We start from the raw sequence: 24025 nt of genomic DNA, 5'->3' as shown, positions 1-24025 counted from the left end.
TATGGCCGGCGCGCGGCTTGAAAATTTGCTACAACAGCACCCCCACCGCAGACATTAGATAACTATAGAAAATATAAAATGGGAAAAGAAAAGTCCATTAGGGATAAATAACAGAGGGGAGCAGAGCATTAATGAGTTTATCAGTTATTTAAGGGAATAGCTAAATGGCATGTTTTGGGAAATGAACGTCTCCCAGAGCGGGTCACTTGTTGCTTCTGGGCTGCAATTGGCTGAGCAGGAGCTGGAGGATCAACAGCACCCGATGGTGCTCCCAGTGTTGCCGGTAGGGCGGTAGGCGGTGTCGTGTTGTCATCGATGGAGCTGTCGCCCTCTGGTGGGATGTAGGAGGGCTTCAATCTATCGATGGAGATGGGCTTCTTGTCCCTGACGTTGATGATGAATAATATCGGCTTCCATCGGACGACCAGGAATGGACCCTTATATGGCGGTTGCAGGGGGAGTTGCGTGGCGTCGCTCCTCACGAAGACGTGAGAAGCTGTGTGCATGTCCTGGTGGACAAAAATGGTCCTCTCTCCATGCTGAGCAGCTGGGACGGGCTGGATATGTCGGAAGTGCTGGCGCAGATTCGCGACGAAGGTCTCGTCCTCGGCGTCGGGTTTCCCGGGAGCGAAGATATCGCCGGGCAGGCGGAGTGGCTCTCCGTAGAGCATCTCCGCTGAAGAAGCGCCTATGTCCGCCTTCCATGCTGCTAGAATGCCGAGCAGCACTGCAGGCAGGGTTTCATACCACTTGCTGGTCCGGTGGCCGCCTTCAGCTGTCGATGGAAACGTTCCGCCATCCCGTTGGAGGTGGTCTGGTAGGCCGTGGTCGGGAACCGGAGAGCACGGCCAGTCGGTGGAACAGAGCTGACTCTAGCTGCCGTCCTTGGTCTGTTGTCACCCTCGCCGAAACGAGCGATGGGACAAATTGCTCGCGACTGTCTCGGCCGTGGGGTCAGCGATAGGCATTGCCTCAGGCCATTGCAGAAAACGATCGACACAGGTCAGACAGTACCGGAGGCCGTTGGACAAGGGCAGAGGGCCCGCGATATCCAAGAGAAGGTGTTGGAAGCGCTGTGTTGTGGAGGCCAATCTGGCCACTGTGTGACGGTGGTCCTCCACGCGTTGGCATGGGCTGCAGGTCCGCGCCCAAGCACGACAGTCCTTCCGGATGGAGGGTCACACAACACAAACCTGTCTGTAGCCAACTCCGTTGAGGCCTTTACGCCGGAGTGGGACAAATTGTGAAGGGAGTGGAACACTGGCTTCTTGAACGGCTCCGTTAAATAAGGCCTAATACGAGAGGTGGAAACTTCACAACAAATTTCTCAGTCACTTCCGGGCACAAAAATTTTCTTAAGGTCGAGGGAACCGCGCTCCTTTCCCTCCGACAACAATTCAGCCTGCGATTTTGGGAGGGTTGAAAGTCTATTCCACTGGAAACGGCCTCGACGCGGGATAGGGCGTCGGCCACTACGTTTTCGCGGCTCACTACGTACCGAGTATCTGTACTATATTGCGCCACAAAATTTAAGTACCGAAATTTGCGGGGGGGACATTTTTTTGGTTTCTGTTGGAAAGCGTACTCTAAGGGCTTGTGGTCCGTGTAGATTGTGGACTCTCGTCCCTGCAACATGTAGAGAAAGTATTTCAGTGCCTCGCACACGGCGAGAAGCTCACGGTCATGTGGACCGTATTTACACTGGGAGGGCGTTAACTTAGTCGCTATGCGCGGCACCGGGTACAGGTCTGGAGTCGTTCGGTCGTTTCAAGCGCGGTAGTCTCCGCAGGGGCGCCAGTCTCCGTTTTCTCCGTTTCGGCAATCAGAAGGTTTCGGAACAATCTGGATCGTTCGGGAGTTCATTACACGGCCGAGTCAGCGAGGTGTGTAGCGAGTAGAATCTTTGGGCATTGTAGGCCTGTTTTAGGTTATTGAGTAGGACAGAGTGTAGGGTAGATATGGGTATAGTAAATCGTGGGGTCAAAGGTTCCGTCCAAACCGCAATAAAGCGTTCAAAACGTCAAAATAGCTCTTGTGACAATAGTGACAGGTCATCAGAAAAATCAGACGTGGTATGGGATGAGAGACTTAAATTACCAGAAAAGTTCACAAAACCGTGTATAAAAGAGGCTTTATCGATCGTAGTTGTAAATTGCCGTAGTATTAAGAACAAAGTTGCTGATTTCTACCTTTTAATTCTAAACACAGATGCTGATGTAATGATAGGAACTGAAAGTTGGCTATCAGACGAAATACATGACCGAAAGATCTTCCAGAAATCATGTTCGATAAACAGAAAGGACCGTAAAACAAGAAGAGGAGGAGTGTTCATTGCAGTCAAGGATGATATCACAAGCAGAGCCGAGAACTTTGGAGATAGTGAATTGATAAGTGTTTGGTGCTCAATCGAATGCTCAGCAAAGAGATAGGTACTTTATATGCGCATAATGTAGACTACCAGATTCATGCCTAGATTCTGTTTTAGAGTTTGATAGCCAAATAAGGCGTTTAACTTCTCAGAAAAATCGTAATAGCGTCATAATTGGCGGCGATTTCAATGTTCCATCGATCGACTGGGAAAAATATTGCTTTAAAAATGGAGGGAAAGAAAAGGACGTGTGCGAAACTTTGCTTTACTCATATTATTCCAATGAATAACCGTGGGGTAAACGACGCATGGAACAAGTTCATTAGTATTATGCAAGAGGCCGTGGATAAAACGATACCCAGAAAGTTAAAACGCCAGAATACTGAACCGCGATGGTACAATGTTGATGTCCGTAAAGCTCTCAAGCGAAATAGAGCAATTCACGCTAAAATTAAAAAGATACATGCGGGACTTACTTGGAAGAAAATACAAGAAATGCGTGAAAATTATTTTTTTAAATGGAAAAAGAGACGAAGAAAACACTTAGGGAGGCGTTGAGTGAATTCAAAACAAAAATATTGGGCGAATATTTAGATGACAACTCTAAGGCTTTCTGGTCATATGTAAGGGAGGTACAGGGAAATAGCGCTACAGTCTCTTCACTCATGAAAGAACGTGGCGATAGAGAGACGAACAGTCGAGATAAATGTAATCTCTCAAATAACTTTTTCCATTGTGTCTTCTCTAATTTCACGACGAATATATCAACACCTTTACCTCGAGTCTACCAAGAGCAATTCCCGTCTATCTGTATTTCAAGCATTTGTTCAGAAAAACAACTCAGATCTATTAATCCAAATAAATCGACAGGCACTGATCTCGTTCCAGCTCTAGTGTATAAGGAATCAGCATCAGAGATATCGCCTTGAAGTTAATATTCGAAAAATCTCTAGCAGAACACACGGTCCCTAAAGATTGGAAAACAGCGAACGTCACGCCTAAATTTACAGGCGGGGATAGGGAAAAGCCAAGTAATTACCGTCCGATTTCACTTACTTCCATTTCTGGCAAAATATTGGAACATATAATTTTCAGTTCAATAATGGGTCATCTAGATTGCCAAAATCTGTTAGCAAAAGAACAGCAAGGATTTAGAAAAGGGAGGTCTTGTGAAACTCTAATTTTTCTCTTCGTTCACTATATCTTATCCGCGGGTGACAGACATGTTCAAGTCGACGCCATATTTTTAGACTTCAGAAAGGCATTTATTTATTTATTTATTTAATCCAAAAACAGCACGAGGCCAATTACAGAGGGCTGGAGAAACAATTTCATAATATTAAGCAACGTAACCAACAATAACAAAAAATATTCAACAGTATTTAAAAATAAATAACAAAGAATAGTCATCGAGTGGTGCGAGGAATAGGGGGAAAATTACGATAGTGATGTGCAAGTTGGGTGAGGGATGAAAAAAAAGAATCAGAATTTGGAACACATTTGGCATAGGAGTTAATGGAAGAAGGAAGTCTGAATAGAAAAGAACGTTTAGAAACAGAAAGGCGGGGGGTGAAACAATGAAATAGGCCACTCGACCTCGTCGTGCACGAAGGAACACGAAGCGGAAAAAAAGAAAGGACAGAGGATCTGTATTTGCCATTAATGATATTTAAGAAGAGTCTCCGGTCATTGAGGATACGGTGATCAGCTAATGTAGCAATGCTAAGAGAGGATCTAATCTTGTTGAGGGAGAAGTTACGAAAAGGCAAGTGGTGGTAGCGGACAATAGAAAGGAAAAATTCAATGGGCGTACCAGGAGCTTTAATGAAGAAGGTGGGGCCGTAGACCCGATTTGGCTGCAGCATTCTAGGATTGGAGAGAGACAGGAAAGGAAGAAGGTGCGCAGAGAAATTAAATCCAACACCTCACTGTGGCGATGTATCATATCCTTCGTTTACCATCGCAGGTACTATGCCAGACGTGATCATGAGGAGAAAATAAACCAAATAGACTGCAAAACGAAGGGATTTAAAATATTGTTATTCTCTCGTACAATTACGAATAGCAACGTTGTCTCAATTGATAGGATTAATGGTGTCACTCGCTAGGATGACTCATTGCATATTTTTTTCCATAGTTCTATCCTTGCATGTATTTGCTCTAGGAATTACTAACCATTAGCAAGTTTTTTTTTATGAATAAATATGTATATTTTGCTAGTATGCGTAATATTTCTAGGACCGTGCGGTGTGCATGTGGCGGTCCTCTTGGATGCTGCATGCTGGTGATTGGTCACCCCATGCCAAACACCCTAGAGGTGGCTCGCAGGGTATTATGTAGATGCAGATGTACATAGTCACAAACATCAATTCTCTGAAGAGGGTAATTCGGAAAAAAACATTACGGTTTTAAAAAAAAACAAAAACGTCATTTTTCCACTCTATTGCGTCTATGTATTGTTTTTCATTATTAATGTGGAACCCTTCCACCACGTAAAAGCTTCAAGTTTCTATTTAATATATATTGTTTAATTAACAATTATTAAACTAAATATTATTATTTTAGCGCTTAAGTTTGGGGTGTGAGTCCCAATTAATGACAAAATATCTGTTTCTTCGGTGAACAGAAAACGAGTCGTGACATCATATTGGCCCATCTAGGAAGGCAGAATCTCAAAGTGTTGCCAATAAGTCAGGGGTCAAAACCCAATAAACTAGCCCATGGATGCCACAGTCCACTTTCTTTCCCTGCATCGATAGTTAAAGAACAATGAATTCTCTGTGGTGAATAATTTAGGTACTCACAAAGTCTTTAACTGTAATTGCGCGCAATATCCCACAAGATATCTTGAGAGCATACGTAGCCTTGCGGTAATGAAGAAGTAGAAAGCAATTAGAGAACACTAAGCCAAGTTCATTGTAGGAAGTATGAGGATGCTGAAGCGCACTCATTCAAAAATAAAGCAGGTCCCTTCCTTTTTTCTATCCCTGGTACCTTTCTTCTCTCGCACAGAAATGACCTTTGCTCGACTGCATTGTGAAGGCTGCGCTCCCGAAGGGACCCCAATCATAAAAACTCCTTGTCGACCGGCCTTCACCCTTGTGGAGCTTTTGCTTTAAGCTTAATGTCCTTTATTTATTGGAGCTGGACGCTGCGGCGTCAATACGGAACTCGTTTCCATAAGGTAGGTTTTTTCTGAGCAAGAAACAACGTACAGTCCTACCCCATATTACTTTTTCACTTACTTTATAATTTACTGAATCGGAAGTGAAAAGACTTCGGGTAACCATTTGAAAAGTAATTTTCCTTATGATCACATTCTAGAGCGCACTATCTTGAGCATTATCATGGCTGCACTGCACCGAAAACAACTTATTATGTACTTCGTTACGGGATCACAAAACGCACGATTTATTAAAGTGGTTTTCCGCTATCATTTTATACCGTTCCAATCCCTGTCATTACTTAATACATCATACCCCATCGAAAGTCAAAGCAATACAAAAATATATTCAAGCGCAGATGTAAACGATGCAATCCGTCCCTGAGCGTACCCAGCGAGAGGCAAGGGGGTCAGCTGCCCCCCTTCCCAGAAGCAAAAATCGCAAAACTCTTCAAGCAAAACCAGTACTGAATTGAAACTAAAGTACTCAACAAATTATCTTTAAACCCACGAAGAATGATACATAATAGCATAATATATGTAACTAATATAAAACTTTTTTTCAAGCAAATAATCTCATAAATCCCATGGCTTGCCCCCCTTGACCATGGCTTGCGCCCCCCCCCCCCCCCCGCCTAGTAATGATCCTGGGTACGCCGTGGATTCCGTCGTCTAAGACTCCCAAAACAAATCATGTGGTCAGAAACGGTCGGAAGTATCGTTAGAACCGAAATAAATAATCGATAGTCGCACCAGTGCGCATCATTTCTGCGCAGAAAATTCGCCGAAATCATTGACCGTGTAAAATGGTTACGGGGGATGAATTTAATTCGAATGATCATTCGAGTGACCGTTCGAATGATCATTCACCGTGTAAAGTGGCCTTCAACTGAGTGGACTGCCAAGGGAATTCTCACAATCGAAATTTGAAAAAGCAGAGCGCGGAGATTCACGCAGCGTGGACTTCTTGAAAGATGAGCCTTTGTGGGATGTATGCCGGAAAGTAGAGATTACGGATAAATGGGGAGACTGTCGCTAATTTTTGCTTTCATGAATAATACGTATGTTTAAAAACCCTTAAATTATATTTATTACTCTTATCTTAAATACATATTTCCCGTATATAAAAGCTGTAGTACAAAAAATTTAGTCTCTTCAAACATTAATATGTATTTCCCGAAGACAATTTTTTTTCGTATGACAGTCTGACCTTGACATGGAGTGACTTCGTCTCATACTCTAAACTATATTTGATTCTTGGGTTGGGAATCTGGTAGGTCAAGTCAACACCAGTTTTAGTATAAAAAATCACTGTACATTACAGGAGGCACTGTTACTGGTGAAAATATTGTTCTATTTCAAATCCATTCATTCATATCATTAAAGCTGCCTGTAATTCCCCACTGTCGAAATCACGAATCAACCCATGATTTTGAAATTTCGCAGTGGAGATAAATATATCAGTAATAAATGTCGACCCGTTATTTAATAGTGATTTTCTTTCAAATCCAGCGCTTATTCACTTTAGCGAGGAAAATATCGTACGAAAGGTCAAAGTCACCCTAAATGCAGTGAAAATTGCGCCTTCATAAAATCTTCAAAATATTGAAATGATTTACTAAAAATAAACTATGGGCTAAGAGTTCTTAATAGTTTAGTCGCTTTAGAGTCAAGGTAACTGTTTACCGTTATTCATTCCGAGATACGTCAACATCATGCAATAGAAAGTTTGCATGCGATATGCATCACTCAAAACGTTAATGAACAAGGAAACTGTTTTAATTGTTAGAGAAACCTTAGAGAAAAGTCATCCTAATTATCCATTTATGAATAACTTGACATTAGCATCGGGATATATTAAAATCAACTCAGGTCGTAACCATGACATATAAATGGAACCAATTGGTGGGACAATTTCACTCCTAGTTAGTAAGTAATCCCAGCTGACGGTACTTTCACAAAGCCAAATAGAGGTAATCATTTTCTAAAGGTATCAATCACAAAGGTACTGTCGCTTCCAAAAGTATGTAGACACCCACGAGCCCCACTTAACTGATGTGGTCGGGTCGGTAAAAAGTTGGAAGGTAGCCTGCATCTCTCACCAGTACGGCAGCAAGAGCCGACGAGGACGGACGCGGGAGCGACCGGGGTAGCGAGACAGGAGTCAAACTACTGGCTCAAATGCCCTAGCGCAGCGGTTCCCAAACTTTTTCTTTCTGCGACCCATTTTAGCCCATACGTTTTAGCCGCGACCCCCTAAAAATGGTTGTCTAAGTTTAAGTACATAGTTCACTTTATTATTCGCACATCTCGCGACCCCTTTCCGAACGGCCCGCGACCCCCCCAGACCCGGCCAGACCCACCCTTGGAGGTTATCATGCAGATTTAGAAGCTGAACAGTGCTATAACATAATCTGGTATTAAAATTTTATAGGGAAAAAAAGGAAAACACGAGGAAAGATTGACCAACGAGATGAGCCCAGCGTTGAACGAATTATATAAAAGACGATCTCTACCAACACTCTGCACCTCAGTGACCTAAAGATGCTAGCTGCGATGTCGGCAAAACTGTTATATATCAAGGAAGACACGCGGTGTATAACCCAGAAACTTCGCATCTGAATCTTCATCCCACCATGAAAACATACGTAAGGATTTCCTACCTTTCAACACCTTTTCTCAATTACATTTCCATAGACATACGTTTCAAAATGTAGTGCCTACACAGTCTCTACCTGGGGTCAATTTGACCCCACTCGTGAAAAATATTCCCATCCATGAATAACTGAAAAATTTAATATCAAAATAGTATGAATTTATAGAAAAAACATGCGGGAAGGCATATCTGTAACATAGCAAGATTCCCTTAATTGAGTAAAAAATTGCAGGCGTTTTATCAACCTTGGGGTCAAAAAAGACCCCAGGTGGAGTCAGAGGGTTAATAAGAAGACGGAACAACCTTATAGGCCACATCTTGAGACATGATGGCCTGATGAAGACAATCGTCGAAGGACAAGTGGAAGGCAAGAATGGAAAAGGAAGACCTCGAACAAAATATATGGAACAAGTGAAGAGAGATGTGAAAGAGAAGAAATACGTAGGTGTGAAAAGATTAGCTGATAGGAGAACTGAGTGGAGAGCTGCATCAAACCAATCCTAGGATTGTTGACCAGTGATGATGATGATGATGATGATATTTTAAATAGCCAGATGCACTCGTTGTTCAAATCAGAATGATAGCCCTAGATCATGAGAAATAATTGCAACTCAATCGATTACACGTATCAAAGAAAAAATATTTTCCGTGTTCCAGTCATGCTTTTGGGTGATCCCGTAGGGATTTTTCGGGCTGATTCCGAATCTAGGACCAGATGTTTTCTATCACGTTAAGTTTTCTGGGCATAATGGGATTAAATGGGGATTCAATGGAGTTTCAGCAAATAAATTGTGCATTAAAATGACGTGGAAGAAATGGGTACTTACTTGGAATTTTCTCGCATATTCACCTCCTAACGAATCTCATTTCAGTGTCCGGCAGAAATCTGATAACATGTTGGTGAACTTTTCTTTGTACAGTTTATGCATTTCTAAAATATTCTGGTGGAAACTTTTATCGTGTTCATCACTAACGGCGCCAAGTTTGGAGGAAAAAGTCCAGGTGTGAGCCGATGAAGTGAATTTTAATGACGTACAGCAGCTCATTTTTTGCAATTTGATTATATTGGCCACTACATCGCGATAATATTACGCCATTATATTTCCTAGAAAATCTTCAACAGATAAAAGCGCGTGTAAGGCATTCAAAAATGCAGTTGAACTCTTCGTTCGAGTTCGATACATAGAAATTTTTGACTTTGGATCCAGAAATTTCCAACCCTTCAATTGTGACCCTAAGATTTCACTCTGCTTTTAAGACAAATTTAAATCGTTCGATAGATCACTTAAATTCTCTTGCGTTGTAAAATGAGGTCTATCAGATCAAAAACTGGTCTTTCGAGTTTTCGAATCCTTCCTTCTCTCATACATTCTGAATATTCGCAAAGATTAATATTTTGTTTGGTTCCTGCACTGGTATTTTTTCAATTGAGGGACTGATTCTAGGTTGCACGGATCTTTTAATTCTTTGGATCTGTGTGTTTTGACTTCGGTGTTATTCCTTTAATTTCTGTTAAACAGAAATAATAGCCAGAAATATGATACTTAGCTTCCCGCCGAATCATGGGGACGGCAAAATTCATGTAACGTTTTCCATCAGTCCAATCAGTGAGAAGCCTTTCACACCTGCTACAAACCACATAAGGCTCCGATCCTTCATCCAGGTCATCTAACGAACAATCAAAAGTCTAAACACTGTCTCGAAAAGGTAATGCTCCGCCTTTGAACATTGAAAGAAATTTCACCACACACGTAACAAAAGTCATCGTGGTAGTTCACGCACTGTCTACGCATGATGAAAGCTAAGACAGTTCACAACGGTTACTCTGTAATTAGCTGACATTTCCTGCGAGCAACAAAATTCTCAAACAGTCTTCAAATAAAAACACACGTCTTCACGTGCCGACAGTCATATACTTATTTGAATTGGCAACTGATTATGCATTGCATCGAACAAAACGATAGATTAGTGCAAGTTTAAATATGTTTTGTCGGTATATGGAGGCATGGTATTGTAGAACAGCATGCTAAGACGGGAAATTCTAATTTTTACCAGTTCATGCTATTATGATATAGAAATGAATTAAATTACTACCTTCGTAAAAGCGAAAACAAACATTTAGTTGTCCTAAGGAAACTAGACGTGATGGAAAGACTCTAGATCCAGATTCGGAATCAGCACGAAAAATACGTCTCAAATCATCCAAAAACGTCTCCAAGACAAAATCTTTGTTTACCAGTGTGGAAAGTTATTTGATTAAAAGCACCAACGCATTCCTTCCAATGGGCGAAATGCGAACTATAAGATTCTGATATAGAGAGAGCACTTCGTGAAATGAAGGATGGGGAAATAGTGGACGTGGACAATACCCAATGTGAGCTGCTGAAGAATCTAGGGAGGGATAGTAAGGAAAAGTTTTTCGAAATAGCTCGGAGGATCTACGAGGAGGGGTGTTGGCCGGAGGATTTTTTAATTCTGTGGCTGTTTTATTTCCACTACCGATAAAGAATAGAGCTGTGGAATGCGAAGATTATAGAACTATTAGGCTAATATCGCACGCGGCGAAAGAGGCACTAAGGATATTTGACAGACAAATGGAGGCGACGGCAAACGATTTATTTTGGCGAAGATCTGTTTGGTTTTAGAAAAGGGAAATCAAATAGTGACGCAATAGCGATAATGAGGTCCCTGGTGAAGAGAAACCTAGGATATAAACAGGACATGTATGCGTGTTTCGTGGATTTTGAAAAAGAGTTTGAATGAATGAACTCGGTAAAGTTAATGGATATTCTTAAGAAAATAGGTGTAGATTGGAGGGATAGGCGACTGATTCCTAATCTGTATATGGCACAGACAGCGCAAGTGAGGGTAGCGGACGGAGAATCTGGGTGGACAAGCATGGGCAGAGGAGTAAGGCAAGACTGTTCTCTATCGCCGCTGCTCTTTAACGTGTACGCTGAAGAGATGGTAAGGTAAGCGTGGGATGAGTTTGAAGCAGGAGTAAAGTGGGAGGAATGATGTTCAAATCAGTGAGATTCGCGGATGATCAGGCGTTGATTAGCCAGTCAGCGGGGGGTCATCAGGCTCTAGTGGATGCCTTATACGAGCGTTGCGAGGAGTATGGGATGAGGATTAATCACAAAAAGACCAAGGTTATGCGGTTTTCTAAAGCATCACGAGCGAGGAATGTGAGACTTAAGATAAAGGGTGAAAAACTTGAGCAGGTTGAGCAGTTCAACTATCTAGGCAATATGTTAGAGGAAACCTGATACAGTAGTAAGGATATTAGGAGGAGAATTGTAATTGCAAAGGAGGCGTTCATGAACAGGAAGGAGCTTCTGAGAGGTTCGCTACGTAAGAATTTAAAGAAAAGGTTAGTAAAGAGTCTGATCTGGAGTGTAGCGCTTTGCGGCGCCGAAACGTGGACACTTAGGAAGGAGGACGAGAGAAGACTCGAGGCATTCGAGATGTGAGTGTGGCGAATAATGGAGAAGGTGAAGTGGACGGAGAGGAGGAACGATGCCTACCGATTTTCCCCTCCACTACTTGTACTTCCACCAACATCATTTACCTTCTTCATTGTAATTTCTGCCCTGCTTTCTATATTGGCCAATGTACTACCCCTCTCAATCTCAGAATTAACAATCATCGCGCCTCCTGTTGTCCATCTTCCCCCCACTCCTCTCTACCAGTTCCTACACATTGTCTTTCACATGATTCCATTTTCAATCAATGCTACAAAGTATCCATTATTGCCTCCCTCCCTCCCACCGACTCCGCCCTCAACCTCCACACCCTCGAATTGGCGTGCATTTGGCACTTTCAAGCCAATACATAGACACACGTAAAAAAAGGGGACACTCACAAATTAACGTTCAGACGTTTCAGCAGATTGATCCGCTATCCTCAATGCATTGAGGATAGCGGATCAATCCGCTTAAACGTCTGAACGTTTATTTGTGAGTGTCCCCTTTTTTTACGTGTGTCTATGTTTTAGTAGTACAATTTTTGTTCGTTCGCCTCGATCGGCCACATATTTATATTATCGCTTAGTGCGCTTTCATCAAGATTTTATATACATATATATATATATATATATATATATATATATATATATATAGTTCAAGTTAATATCGATAAACACAGAGACACAAAAAAGAAACACTCACATTGAATAAATAAACTCGTCGAAGCTATCGAAGCACTTCAGGCTTCTTCGTCAGCTGAAGTATGAATGGTGAGGAAAAGGAGAGGGTTGGAAGAGGGAGAAGAGGGGTAGGGGAGAGGTGTATGGGGAGGGGGAGTTAGGAATAGGGGTTAGGATGCGACGTTCAGACCTGGAAAGCTATTGGCTTGAAAGTGCCAAATGCAAGCCAATTCGAGGGTGTGGAGGTTGAGGGCGGAGTCGGTGGGAGGGAGGGAGGCAATAATGGATACTTTGTAGCATTGATTGAAAATGGAATCATGTGAAAGACAATGTGTAGGAACTGGTAGAGAGGAGTGGGGGGAAGATGGACAACAGGAGGCGCGATGATTGTTAATTCTGAGATTGAGAGGGGTAGTGCATTGGCCAATATAGAAAGCAGGGCAGAAATTACAGTGAAGAAGGTAAATGATGTTGGTGGAAGTACAAGTAGTGGAGGGGAAAATCGGTAGGAATTTAAGCTTGGGGAGAAAAGAGGCAGGGGGTGGAGAGAATATCTTGCAGGTTTTACACCTGGGACGATTGCAAGGTGAGGGTGTGGAGATAGTGACTGACTGCGACTTTTGGAGAGGGCGGGTGGCTTTAAATATGGTGTTTAAATTCGGCGGTCTCTTAAATGTTATCCGAGGAGTGGAAGGGAAAATCTGAGAGGTGGACTTGTGTTTGGAAAGGATGGGGTACAGGTCCTTCAATATATTTTGTAGCAAATGAGCACCAGGAAAGTAGGTTGTGAGCAGAGAAGGAGAGCAATGTTTGTCTGCGCGGGGTTTATTGTGAATAGCCGGTTTTTTTTTAATTTTGTTCAACAAGAGATTTTCGGGGTAGCCGCGGTGAAGAAGAGAGGTGTGGAGTTTGGAGAGGAATTTTTGAAGGTCTTCGGGGTTATTACAGATTCTGTGTCCCCGGACAGAGAGGGAATAAGGGATGGAACGTTTGGTGTGTGGTGGATGGCAACTGCTGTAGTGAAGGTATTGTTGTTTGTTGGTAGCTTTGATGTGAACCGATGTTTTGAATTTGTTATTATCTGAAAGGTGTATGTCCACATCTAAGAAAGTGATATTGGTTTTGGAGATGGAAGAGGTGAAAGAGACTGAGGCAGAAGCGTTAAGTGAAGAAACAAAGGTATTGAGAGAGTCGATGTCATGAGGCCAGAGAATGAAAATGTCATCTATGTATCTGAGCCAAAGAAGAGGTTTTAGAGGGTAATTAGTGAGGAAATTTTCTTCAAACAGGCTAAGGAAAAGATTTGCATAAGAAGGGCTAAACCTACTACCCATGGCGCAGCCAGATATTTGCAGATAGTAGTTATTGTTAAAAGAGAAGGCATTGTGGGTGATAATGAAATGGGAAAGATCAAGAAGGAAGTCAGTGCTAGGGTTTTGAGGAGTGGGTCGTAATGAAAGATAGTGGCGGAGAGCAGCGAGTCCCTCAGAATGAGGGATTGAAGTGTATAGTGAGGTTACATCAATAGTGGCCATGATAATGGGCTGATTGGGGGGGAGGGAAATGGAGTTGAGTTTAGAAAGGAAGTCATGAGAATCTTTGATGTATGATGGAAGGGACTGAACGAAGGGTTGGAGATAGAAATCAACGAAGGCCGATATTCGCTCCGTAGGAGAGTTTCGAGAGGAAACTATGGGGCGGCCTGGGTTATTAGTTTTATGAATTTTTGGAAGGATGTAGAAAGATGGCGAAGTGGGGTGAGCTGGTAAGAGAAGAGAAATGTCTGACTGGCTTAGGCCCTCAGAGGGAGCATTTGTTTTTAGTAGGGCATTCAATTCTGTGAGAAAAATCAGAGGTAGGATCTGATGAGAGAGGGGAGTAGGAGGAAGGGTCTCCTAGTAGTCGGTTGCACTCTGATATGTAGTCGCTGGTGTCAAGTACAACGACCGTGGAACCTTTGTCGGCCGAGGTAATCACTATGTTAGGGTTTTTTTGGAGTTTCCTGATGGCGGCGGACTCCGGGGGGGGGAGAGGTTTGGCGGCGGGTGGAGAGAGCGTAGGAAAGATTCACTCGAAGCCCTAGAGAGGAGACAGTTGATAAAAATTTCAAGCGGGTGGTGGGGAGGAAGAGGTTTGGGCTGGTGAGAGGACGGGGAGCGGAATTTGAAGAGGGCATTGTGAACACCCTCCGGCGCCTGTTGTCTCATGTGGGAATTCCAGAAAACCTTCCACCGAAGGTTTCGGCAAAAATGCAAAATGTCCGTGAGAAGAGTAGTGGGGTTAATCCTAGGCGTTGGGGAGAAAGAGAGTCCGCGGTTGAGGACAGAAACCTCGGCGGGGCTGAGCTTAGCGGAAGAAAGGTTTACCACTTGCTGGTCGGTGGGTTCCATATATATATATATATGAATGGTTATATAAGGAATTTAAGGAATATATAAGGAATAGTCTCCCGCATATAAGGAATGGTCTCATTACATTTTAAGATTAGTTTTTGTTTTTTTACGGTACGATAAGGTTTTGTACATTTTAAGATTAGTTCTGAAGGATAAAATTTGTGATGCTAGCAGTTTATTTAGGGCAAATATGCTTCTATTGGCTGAATTAATTCTGCTTTGAATTTTATGTGATTTAATATTGATTGCGCTGATTATGATACCAAGGTATTTAAATTCATTACATCCTTCAAAATTGTGATCCCCATTTGTAATGTTTTTTTTGAGTTTTCAGGGCTTCAGTTTTGTTTCAACAGGATATAAATCTGGCATTACCGTAATTGATTTTCAGTCCTTCTCGAGTTCATTTCACCAGAATTTCTGTCTTTTTTGAAGTCTTCCTTATTTTCCGCTGGCAATACTAACTCATCTGCAAAGGCAAGTACTGATATATATTTTTTTCCTCTTCTTATTCCTCCGTCTGTCTTCCTCATGACTTGAACGCCTTATCCAATGCCAAATTAAAACGTATAGGTGATAGGCCATCTACTCGTTTCACATCAATCTTTACTTTTAAGTTCGTGGAGTATTTATTTTCTACTTGCACCTAACATTTGCTATTTTGACACTGAGCCTTGCTCACTTAATAAATTTCCCAGGTATTCCTAAGTTTTCCATTGTTTTGCAGACTTTTTCCCTGTTTAAACTACCATAAGCTTTGTTAAAATCGATATATAAGCCATATAAGTGTTTATTAAATCCTAAGTATTTTGAAACAGCCTGTTTAAATACAGATATCTGGTCTTTATTAGATCTGCCTTTTATAAATCCTGCCTATTCTACAGTCTCATTTGTGGACACTTTAATCTATTTTGAACTATTGTATAAAAAATATTAGTGGTCTTTAAAACAGATAGTCCTCTATAGGTTGTAGTGTCTTGTTTGTTACCTCTTTTGTACCTCCTATATGTTGTCCAAACATTTACCTAGGGCATTAGGTGATTCGTCAAAATATTTCGTCCAAGTCTCCAAACCCACAGCCCTTTCTGCAGTAACTTTTCCATCCTGTTTTACTGCAAATGAACCAAGTTTGAACTCTTTTTTGAAGAACTGTGCTATATAATGTTTTCGGATCTTGCATATTTTCCTTTTCTTCCTTTTCTAGTTTGCTGTTTTGATTATGTAGATCATATAATTTACTTACTTTAGCGCCATCTTTGCTTAGAATTCTGAAAGAAATGGGAGTGCTCTAATGTGATCGTGGAATTGTTCATAGTTTGTATAAAAACCAAGTAGCTGAGGCCAAATGTGTACCCAACATTGCAGAAGCAAGAATATGAAAAGGGGTGAGACAAGGGTGTGCACTCTCCCCCATAATTTTTAAAGTTTACATAGAGAAAGCCACCAATGAAATCAAGGAGAATGCTTTGGGTGTCAATATCCACGGAGAAAAAATTAGTAGGCTGTGATTTGCTGACGGTATAGCAGTCATAGCCGGCGCAGAGAAGGATTTGAAGAAGACTTTGACAAATATGGAAATGGCAATGGCCAGATATCAGCTGAAAATCTACAAAAAGAAGACGAAGATATGACGAAAAAGAGAGGAGGCTAAGACAAACATAACCTGAAGAAGTGAAAGAGTTTTGTTGCGTGAGAAGCCGCGTAACTAACGATGTACGAAGCAAGAAAAAAATGGCTTGTAGAATAGCGCAGGCGAAGAGAGATTTCTACAAAAAAAGAAACTTCATGCAGCTGAGAATACTAACATAGAAATGAGGAAATAATTCATCATATGCTACATATGGAGTATGTTCCTATATGGAAGCGCGGTTGGACGTTAACAGGAGCATAGAAGTCAAGACTGGAAGCATTCGAAATGTGGTGCTAACGAAGAATGATAATGATAAAATTGATCGACCGTGTAAGTAACGAGGAAGTGCTAAGAAGATTGGGAGAAAAGAGAAGCCTCCTAAAATCCATAATCAGGGGAGGGGACAACTTATTTGGCCACATTATGAGACATGATGGCCTGATGAAAACAATCGTAGGACGAAGGACAAGTGGAAGGGAAGAGGGTCAAGGGAGGACTCCGAATGAGTTACATAGGGCAAAGGGTTATAAAGGATGTAAAAGAGAAGGAATACGTCTGTATTAAAAGGTTAGCGGATAGGAGAGAGGAATGGAGAGTTGCGAAAATGCACCAATCTTAGGGTTGTTGACTAATTATGATGATGAGCACCATCTTTAGGCTTAAAGGCATCACTATACCGCTAGAGAGGTCATATTTAGTCATTTTAATCGTACCGAGTCTTTCACTTGGACCTTTTGACATCACCAGTAAATATTCAGAGCGATTATGGCGGATCCTGGCATATATATATCCTGCATTGCAGCTAAGAAATTATGCCTCAGAGAAAACACTGAGGAGCATTTTCCTTTATTGAGGTTAAGGTAAATATTGACAAAGCTCGACTCCTTACAACTAAAAATTTTAAAAATGATAGCCAACCGCACATCGAATACGGCGCGGAATGGCGCAACGCGTTCCCCACCAACATTAGGTCCGGAGGGAATCCCCGCGCGTGTCCTCAAGGAGTTAGCTCCACAGATCGCACCTTACTTAGAGATCATATTCAAGAAGTCACTCTCCGAAGGTAAGTTACCGCTAGACTGGAAAATTGCAAGCGTTACACCCATATTAAAAAAGGGAAACAGACATTACCCTGGCAACTACCGTCCGATTTCGTTAACATCGATTATAGGCAAGATACTCGAGCATATCATCGTTAGCAATATCATGTCTTTCTTGGACAAACGTAACTCCCTCCATGGCTGTCAGCACGGATTCCGGAAAGGTAGATCATGCGAAACTCAGCTCGCGCTCTTTCTTCACGACGCGTCGTTTTGAAATCTGGTGAATCAAAAAGACAAGTTGACGCACTATTTCTAGATTTTAAGAAAGCTTTCGACACTGTACCTCACAAGAAACTTTTATACAAATTACAGTCATGCGGATTAAACGAGACAGTTGTAAACTGGATACGCGACTTTCTCAGAGATCGTAAACAAAAAGTAGTTCTTGACGGAATTAGCTCTGATGTTGTAAAAGTTACATCAGGTGTTCCACAAGGAAGCGTAATCGGCCCCCTGTTGTTCATCATATACATTAATGATCTCTGCCCCCGCATTAGCAGTAAAATACGCTTATTTGCTGACGACGCTGTCATTTATCGCGAAATTAGTGATCACTCTGACTATGAAATTCTATCATCTGACCTAAACAACGTTCAATTGTGGAGCCAAGAGTGGGGACTCGAACTTAATCTGAGCAAATGCATGGCGTTACATTTCTTGCGGAATTCGTCCAATTCTAACCATGTTTATGCAGTGGATGGTATTAACATAAAGGCAACAGACGAAGTGAAATACCTGAGAGTTACGATAACCTCGAATCTCACGTGGGGAACACATATATCTATATATATAAAAGAAAGTCGAAAATCGTGTTAGTTAGAACGCTTATAACTCGAGAACGGCTACACCGATTTCAATGAGATTTGGTTCTTTGGATTCGTCACAGGCGGGGTTAACATATAGGCCATTAAAAAAAGGATAATTTCACAAAAAAAATTCATCTCTTTCCTATGGACATGCATTTAGGAGTTATAGTAACACAACAATTGATAAGTCGGTCAAAACTACAAATTAAATAATTAGTTTTGTTTTTACCACTTTAATAACTGAATTTAGTAACAATATAACATTTTAATTACTAAGTATATTCAAAATATTAATTAAATTGAAATTACATTTTTTAAATTTAATTCGAGCTGATTGTAAGCCCAGCCGTGGCCCAGCTCGAGTTGACACTTCACTACCGTGTTTGTAAACAAATCTCCAAGCAATTGTTGACAAACGGTAATGTTCGTGTTCCTGTCGAGGAATCGAGTAGTTTGCTCATCAACAAAGAGTTCCAGAATATGATTGATCACCAAAATAATCAAAGATGGTTGATTTAGCGAGCAAGAACGAAGATGTGGATGACTAAAACGAGGTAAATTCAAATAGTTCGTACTCTGCATGGATTCGAATCTTTTAAATGTGTAACAAACGAAGACGAAATCACCAACTATCTATCTGAATATTTTAAGTCCTTGGACGAACCTGGCTTACCAAGGCACGATTTACAGAAAAATGTAGTTTCTGTGCTCATGATCTTTCGAAGCCTAAACCAACCATAACTATCCAACGGAACGTGTTTGATCATTAAAAAAATTGGTGATGAATGTGATTCACGCAACTTTACTCAAAGGAAAATTCAAAGGTTAGGAAGTCCTCATTCCGTAGATTCCATGATCTCAACTCATATGCCCTTTTGAGCTAAAACGTATTCAATTTACAATTCGTGTTGCATTCGTGATAACGATTAAAAAATCGCATGGTCATTCTTTCAGTTTTTGTGTTGTTTGTGCTCATGTTCTAATGAAAACCCATGATTTTCTCATGGTCAATTTAGCGTGCTATGTTCACGAGTCGATAAACCATCCTCTGTATTTCATCCTTCGCTTCAAGTGCGTAGCTGGATAGGGGGTTTTGGGCGCAGCTAATACCACGGGTCTGTAGGGTATAGAAAACTCGCTAAGGTAAGCGGGAAGTGTGGGGGCACTTCCCTCAGAAATTTTTTGAGATAAATGGTTCAAAATAGTGGGTTTTGCGGCTGTGTGAATAGTTAAATATGTTTTGTTTGTTAGTCATCCGTCCCCCTAATATTAATAACAAAATCTTTCATTAAAAAAATTCTCTAAGCTCTTGGGGAGGGGGGGGGGTTATCCCCCTAAACCTCCCCTCGCTGCGTCACTGCTTTGCTTCGCTATATTTATTTAGCTTCATCCGCTTCATCTTGCGCCTGATAACAAAACAAAAACTGTTGTTTCTCTGAAGGTGCTTGACGCAAGACATTAAACCCGAATGTGTAGGGCTCACCGTGGTGCGTTTACGCATGCAGTACGTTTACGCAGTGCATTTTTTCCAAACAGAGATACTAAAACTGGCGCGCCTTAAGTCATTTAATGCGAATGCTGCTTCATAGGGGCTTTTCTTGCACGATTTTGAGCATCAGTCAAGCGTCGGTCTGGGGTCGTGTCAACCTGCCCCCTGAATGGGCCAAGTGTATGCAACAGACTTGGACCTAAAAACATTTTTTTACAGCTAATAACGCAAATAGCCAACAACTGAATGCGTATAATTTTTTTTTCATGAACTGCTTTATTAAACCACAATGCCCAAAATTTCTTAAGCTAAAACGTTAGAAAATTTGTTGAAAGAATCCGCGTAAACGTGCCCCGATTCACCCTATGTAGATTCAATAAAGAAAATGTCTTTCTGGCAAGCAATTTTGGTACTCATTTACGTAGTTTTATTGAATTTGTACCCTTATTTTATTATAATAAATTAAACATGATTAAAGACGATACAGCCGCTCCTGATTTATAAATGGTGTAAGTAAACTGTAAGTTCATTGATTGTTAGGCGGTACGAAGTTCGCCGGGTCAGCTTGTAAAGAATATTTGCGGCATAGCCCTGAAGAAATTAGGATTCGTCAAGCGTATTGTGGGAAGATTTTCGGATGAGAAAGTGAAAGAAAGGTGCTATTTCGCTCTCGTCCGACCGCACCTTGAATATGCAGCGAGCGTATGGGATCCGGTGCAGAAAGACTTAATCCGCGAACTGAATAAAATACAAAGGAAGGCTGCGCGTTTCGTCAAAAACTGCTACGGGCGTACAGACAGCGTTACCCAGATGTTAAGCGAATTAGGCTGGGAGCCATTGGAGACTCGGAGGCTGCGCGCTAGGCTTAGATTGCTTTAACAATTGAGAATGGATATCTTTAAGATCGACACAGAGAACATAATATTAGAGCCGCACTATATTTCCAGGTCCGATAGAAGCGATAAATTAAGAGAGATGTTTTGCCGAACGGATAGATATGGGAATTCGTTTTTCCCCCGAACCATAAAGGACTTTAATAAACGCTAGTACCAACCTCGTTAGAGTACTTCATTTTTTTTAGCTGTAAACGGCTGGTGTCCTAACACCCCCTGCCACACGCCTTTTAGGCGGCTTGCGGGGTATTATATAGATGTAGATTACGAAAGAGGATTGGGCCTCAAGTCGGCATCTGAAGGCGTCGTCAACCACCGCGCATTTAATCGAGTTTCAAAAGTCGCCATTCGCGTCGCTGACGGACCAAGTGATCCGAGTTTCACAGGAAAATAAGGTACCGAAAGGTCTTAAAAATCTGAGTTATACAGGTAGCATCAGGAATACTCATCGAAATCAATATACATGTGATCTGTCAAATCCATAACTATTCAATGCTATTCCTCGTTATTGCAAACATTACACCGCAAAATATTGCAAGAAAGTGGATCGCATTGCACTCATCACCGCGCTGCGGACGCTTTTGAGACCAGATTAAAATGCAGCCTTCGTCTATGGGATGGATGGAATGAGCAGTCCCGCTGGTTTCGCGCCTTGTGGTTCGTCTGTCGTATGAATGGCGTGAGGGACTTGGTCGGGGAAGCCGGAGGGGTCAGCGGGGCACGGCGCTTTGCACCGCCTGGGCAAATATCGTCCTTCGGACGGACCGAGGCTTCAGACAAACAAACCATTCATTGTGTGTCTAAGGCGCGTGGATCGCCGCAGTGCATGTTTAGCGACAGGTGAAAGTAGATAGGGCTCTAGAATTGTCTGATTGTTTGCAAATTCCATTCCTATTTGAAAGTTTTCCCTCTGGGAAAAATTATATTAAATTCAAAATGTAATCTAAATGCTCTACAGGAAATGGAACATTCAAATTAACAAGCGTGAATTGCACCGTTGTCTACATTGGACAAACATGACTGGGCACTCTCAATTGTGCGGAAGCGCATACAAATTGCCTAAAATCTAATAACACAATTCGACCATAATTTGATTGACTATCATCACAGAAGTTCCTTCAGGCCCTGAGTTCGCCATGTTGGAAGGGAAAAAAGTTGATTTCTTGGAGAAATTGTACTGACCTCCAAAAGTGATCATCACGATGTCACCAAAAAATGTGTATTTCATCATGTAATAGAGCAAACTGCCGCGGATTCGCAAAAAAAAACACATCACTATTTCCAGCTAATATTCCAAGCCGCTGCAAGCGATTGGAGGCATAGAGGTACCGTACCGGCCGGCCGGTGACCATGGTCGTACCCAGCGGGGCCCGGAGGGGGCAGCTGCTCCCCCCCCCAGAATCAAAAGTGAATGTAGTTTAAAACGAAAATTTTGAACAAATTTTCTTAAATATGTAATAAAAATGTTGTATTTTTGAGCAAAGAAATTTAAAAACTAATAAAGCGCTGATGTAATTTTCTACATTTATTATAATAAAATAAGTTTTAGTTTCCTTAAATAAGCTTCTTTGTTTTACAACTTTAACGACCACGTCTTGCCCCCCTCTAGTTTTGATCCTGGCCACGACCTTGGCGCTGACATCACTTCCGCCCGAGCGGTATATTTTCGTGACGCATATTTAGTATAAATAAAAGCTATCATTCGCTAATTTTCTGGCTGTTTAAAATAGGCTGCATTTGATATTATGATAAGTATTTGGGTGAATATGGTGGTAACCCTGGTAAATGTATTATCCGTATCGCAGATGTAAAATTATACCTCGTAGAAAACACGCTGGGAGATTTTTTGTACTTGAGCAATGGGTAAATATTCACTTTATGCAACCAGGAAGTTTCAAGATGACATCATAACTTCCAAATACGAATTACTCCAGAGAATCAGATCAGTTGAGCGCGATTACACTGAACACGGAATCCACCGAAGAGAGTGAATAAAGCGTGCAATAAAGCATGTCCCTTCCAAACAGTGCAGATGAAAGGATGTGATTTTAAACTTACTGGCAACTTTCTATGAATACTGTTCATTGGATTAAATATTTAGGGACGCTATACTACACTTGATAGTCAACTTGAGAAAAATTTCTGCCTAGATTCTCACGCTAGCATTGCGAAAGTTGCGAGATGCTTCGGGTTTGATTTCGTGGAAGTCTGGCACGCATCCAAATTTTAAGTTACTGACCGCTTCCCACAAATTCCAAACAAGTGCGTGTAGCGACTGCCCATATTGATGTAATGCAATACCCACCTGCACATCTCGGGCTGGAAGACCGTGATGACGGACTTCTCGTCGAGGAAGGGCGGGATGACCGAGGAGTCCGTCCCGGACACTCGGTTGCAAGGCGACTCCTCCGGGTACGGGGGTCCCCAGGCCTTCAGCACTGTCTGCTCCTGCCACGACACCACGTGGCCCATTGCTCCGATGTCCTTGAGGCCACGGCGAACGCTAATCGGTCCGAAACGAGTGTTGTTCCTCTGAAATCAATTAAACTGTCATTACTACGGATGAGCAGTTTAGTCGCGAGATAAGTTTTCGTTGCCTTTATTCTTTTAAATCGGCATCGAAAATCAACTTTAAAGTCGACAAGTCTGATGAGCTTAGGAAGAGGAGTAAATGACATTTTATGGAACCGCGTAACAAGGTTCATACTGGCAGGAAAACGTTTGGAGGATCTTATGAGAGGATTGTTATGTAAGAGTTTACAGAAAAGGCTAGCGAAGAGTGTAGTGCTTTACGTCGCGGAAGAATGAACACGTGGGAAGGAGAACGAGAGTGAAGAGAATTGGAGGAAGTGAACGGAGAGGAAGACGAACGACGAAGTGCTGGGCATGGTGGGGGAGGAGAGGAAGCTTCTAGATGAGATACGGGTAAGCAGAAGTTACATATGGAGTGTAGCAGAGCGCTGTCGACTGCTCAGGGCATGGACTCTTGGGGGAAACCCAAGAGGTGGGGGCGTGAAGCCCTCAACGGAAAAAGGGCTTTTGGGCCCGTTGTAAAAGAGAGAGAATAAAGAGTTGTGTTTTGAACCTCGAAGTGAGCGAACGTTATTTTGAATATCCTTCTCCAGCGAACCGGCGCTACAGGAGCAAGTACTGTGCGGGAAAGGAATGTTGAAAACAGTGTCAGAAGGTAGAATGTAACGTGAACGAGGGAGAGGAAGGCAGAGAATAGGATGTAAGTACGCATAGATAAAAAGAAAGGGAATATGAGTTTTCGAATTGAAGATGGAAAGACACGAAGGAAGGGGAGACGGCTTCACTAACTCTTTAATACTCCATGGATACCTACCTAAATAGGTAGAATACTTAATAATAATATC

General features: G+C 41.9%; 1 protein-coding gene across 1 annotated transcript in view; it reads right to left on the bottom strand.

Moving 5' to 3' along the window:
• The window catches only part of LOC124161993 (sensory neuron membrane protein 1-like), a 120883-nt gene that overhangs the window by 29175 nt on the left and 67683 nt on the right, over positions 1-24025 (bottom strand). Inside the window, exon 5 of the mRNA XM_046538301.1 lies at positions 22954-23180. Coding sequence (XP_046394257.1) covers positions 22954-23180 — 227 coding nt within the window. The remainder of the gene's footprint in view (positions 1-22953; positions 23181-24025) is intronic.

The sequence above is a fragment of the Ischnura elegans genome, chromosome 7 (assembly GCF_921293095.1).
Source record: "Ischnura elegans chromosome 7, ioIscEleg1.1, whole genome shotgun sequence".
In the NCBI taxonomy this organism is placed as follows: Eukaryota; Metazoa; Arthropoda; class Insecta; order Odonata; family Coenagrionidae; genus Ischnura; species Ischnura elegans.
The sequence above is the reverse complement of the archived record's forward strand: the minus strand, read 5'-3'. Positions and strand labels throughout refer to the sequence as shown.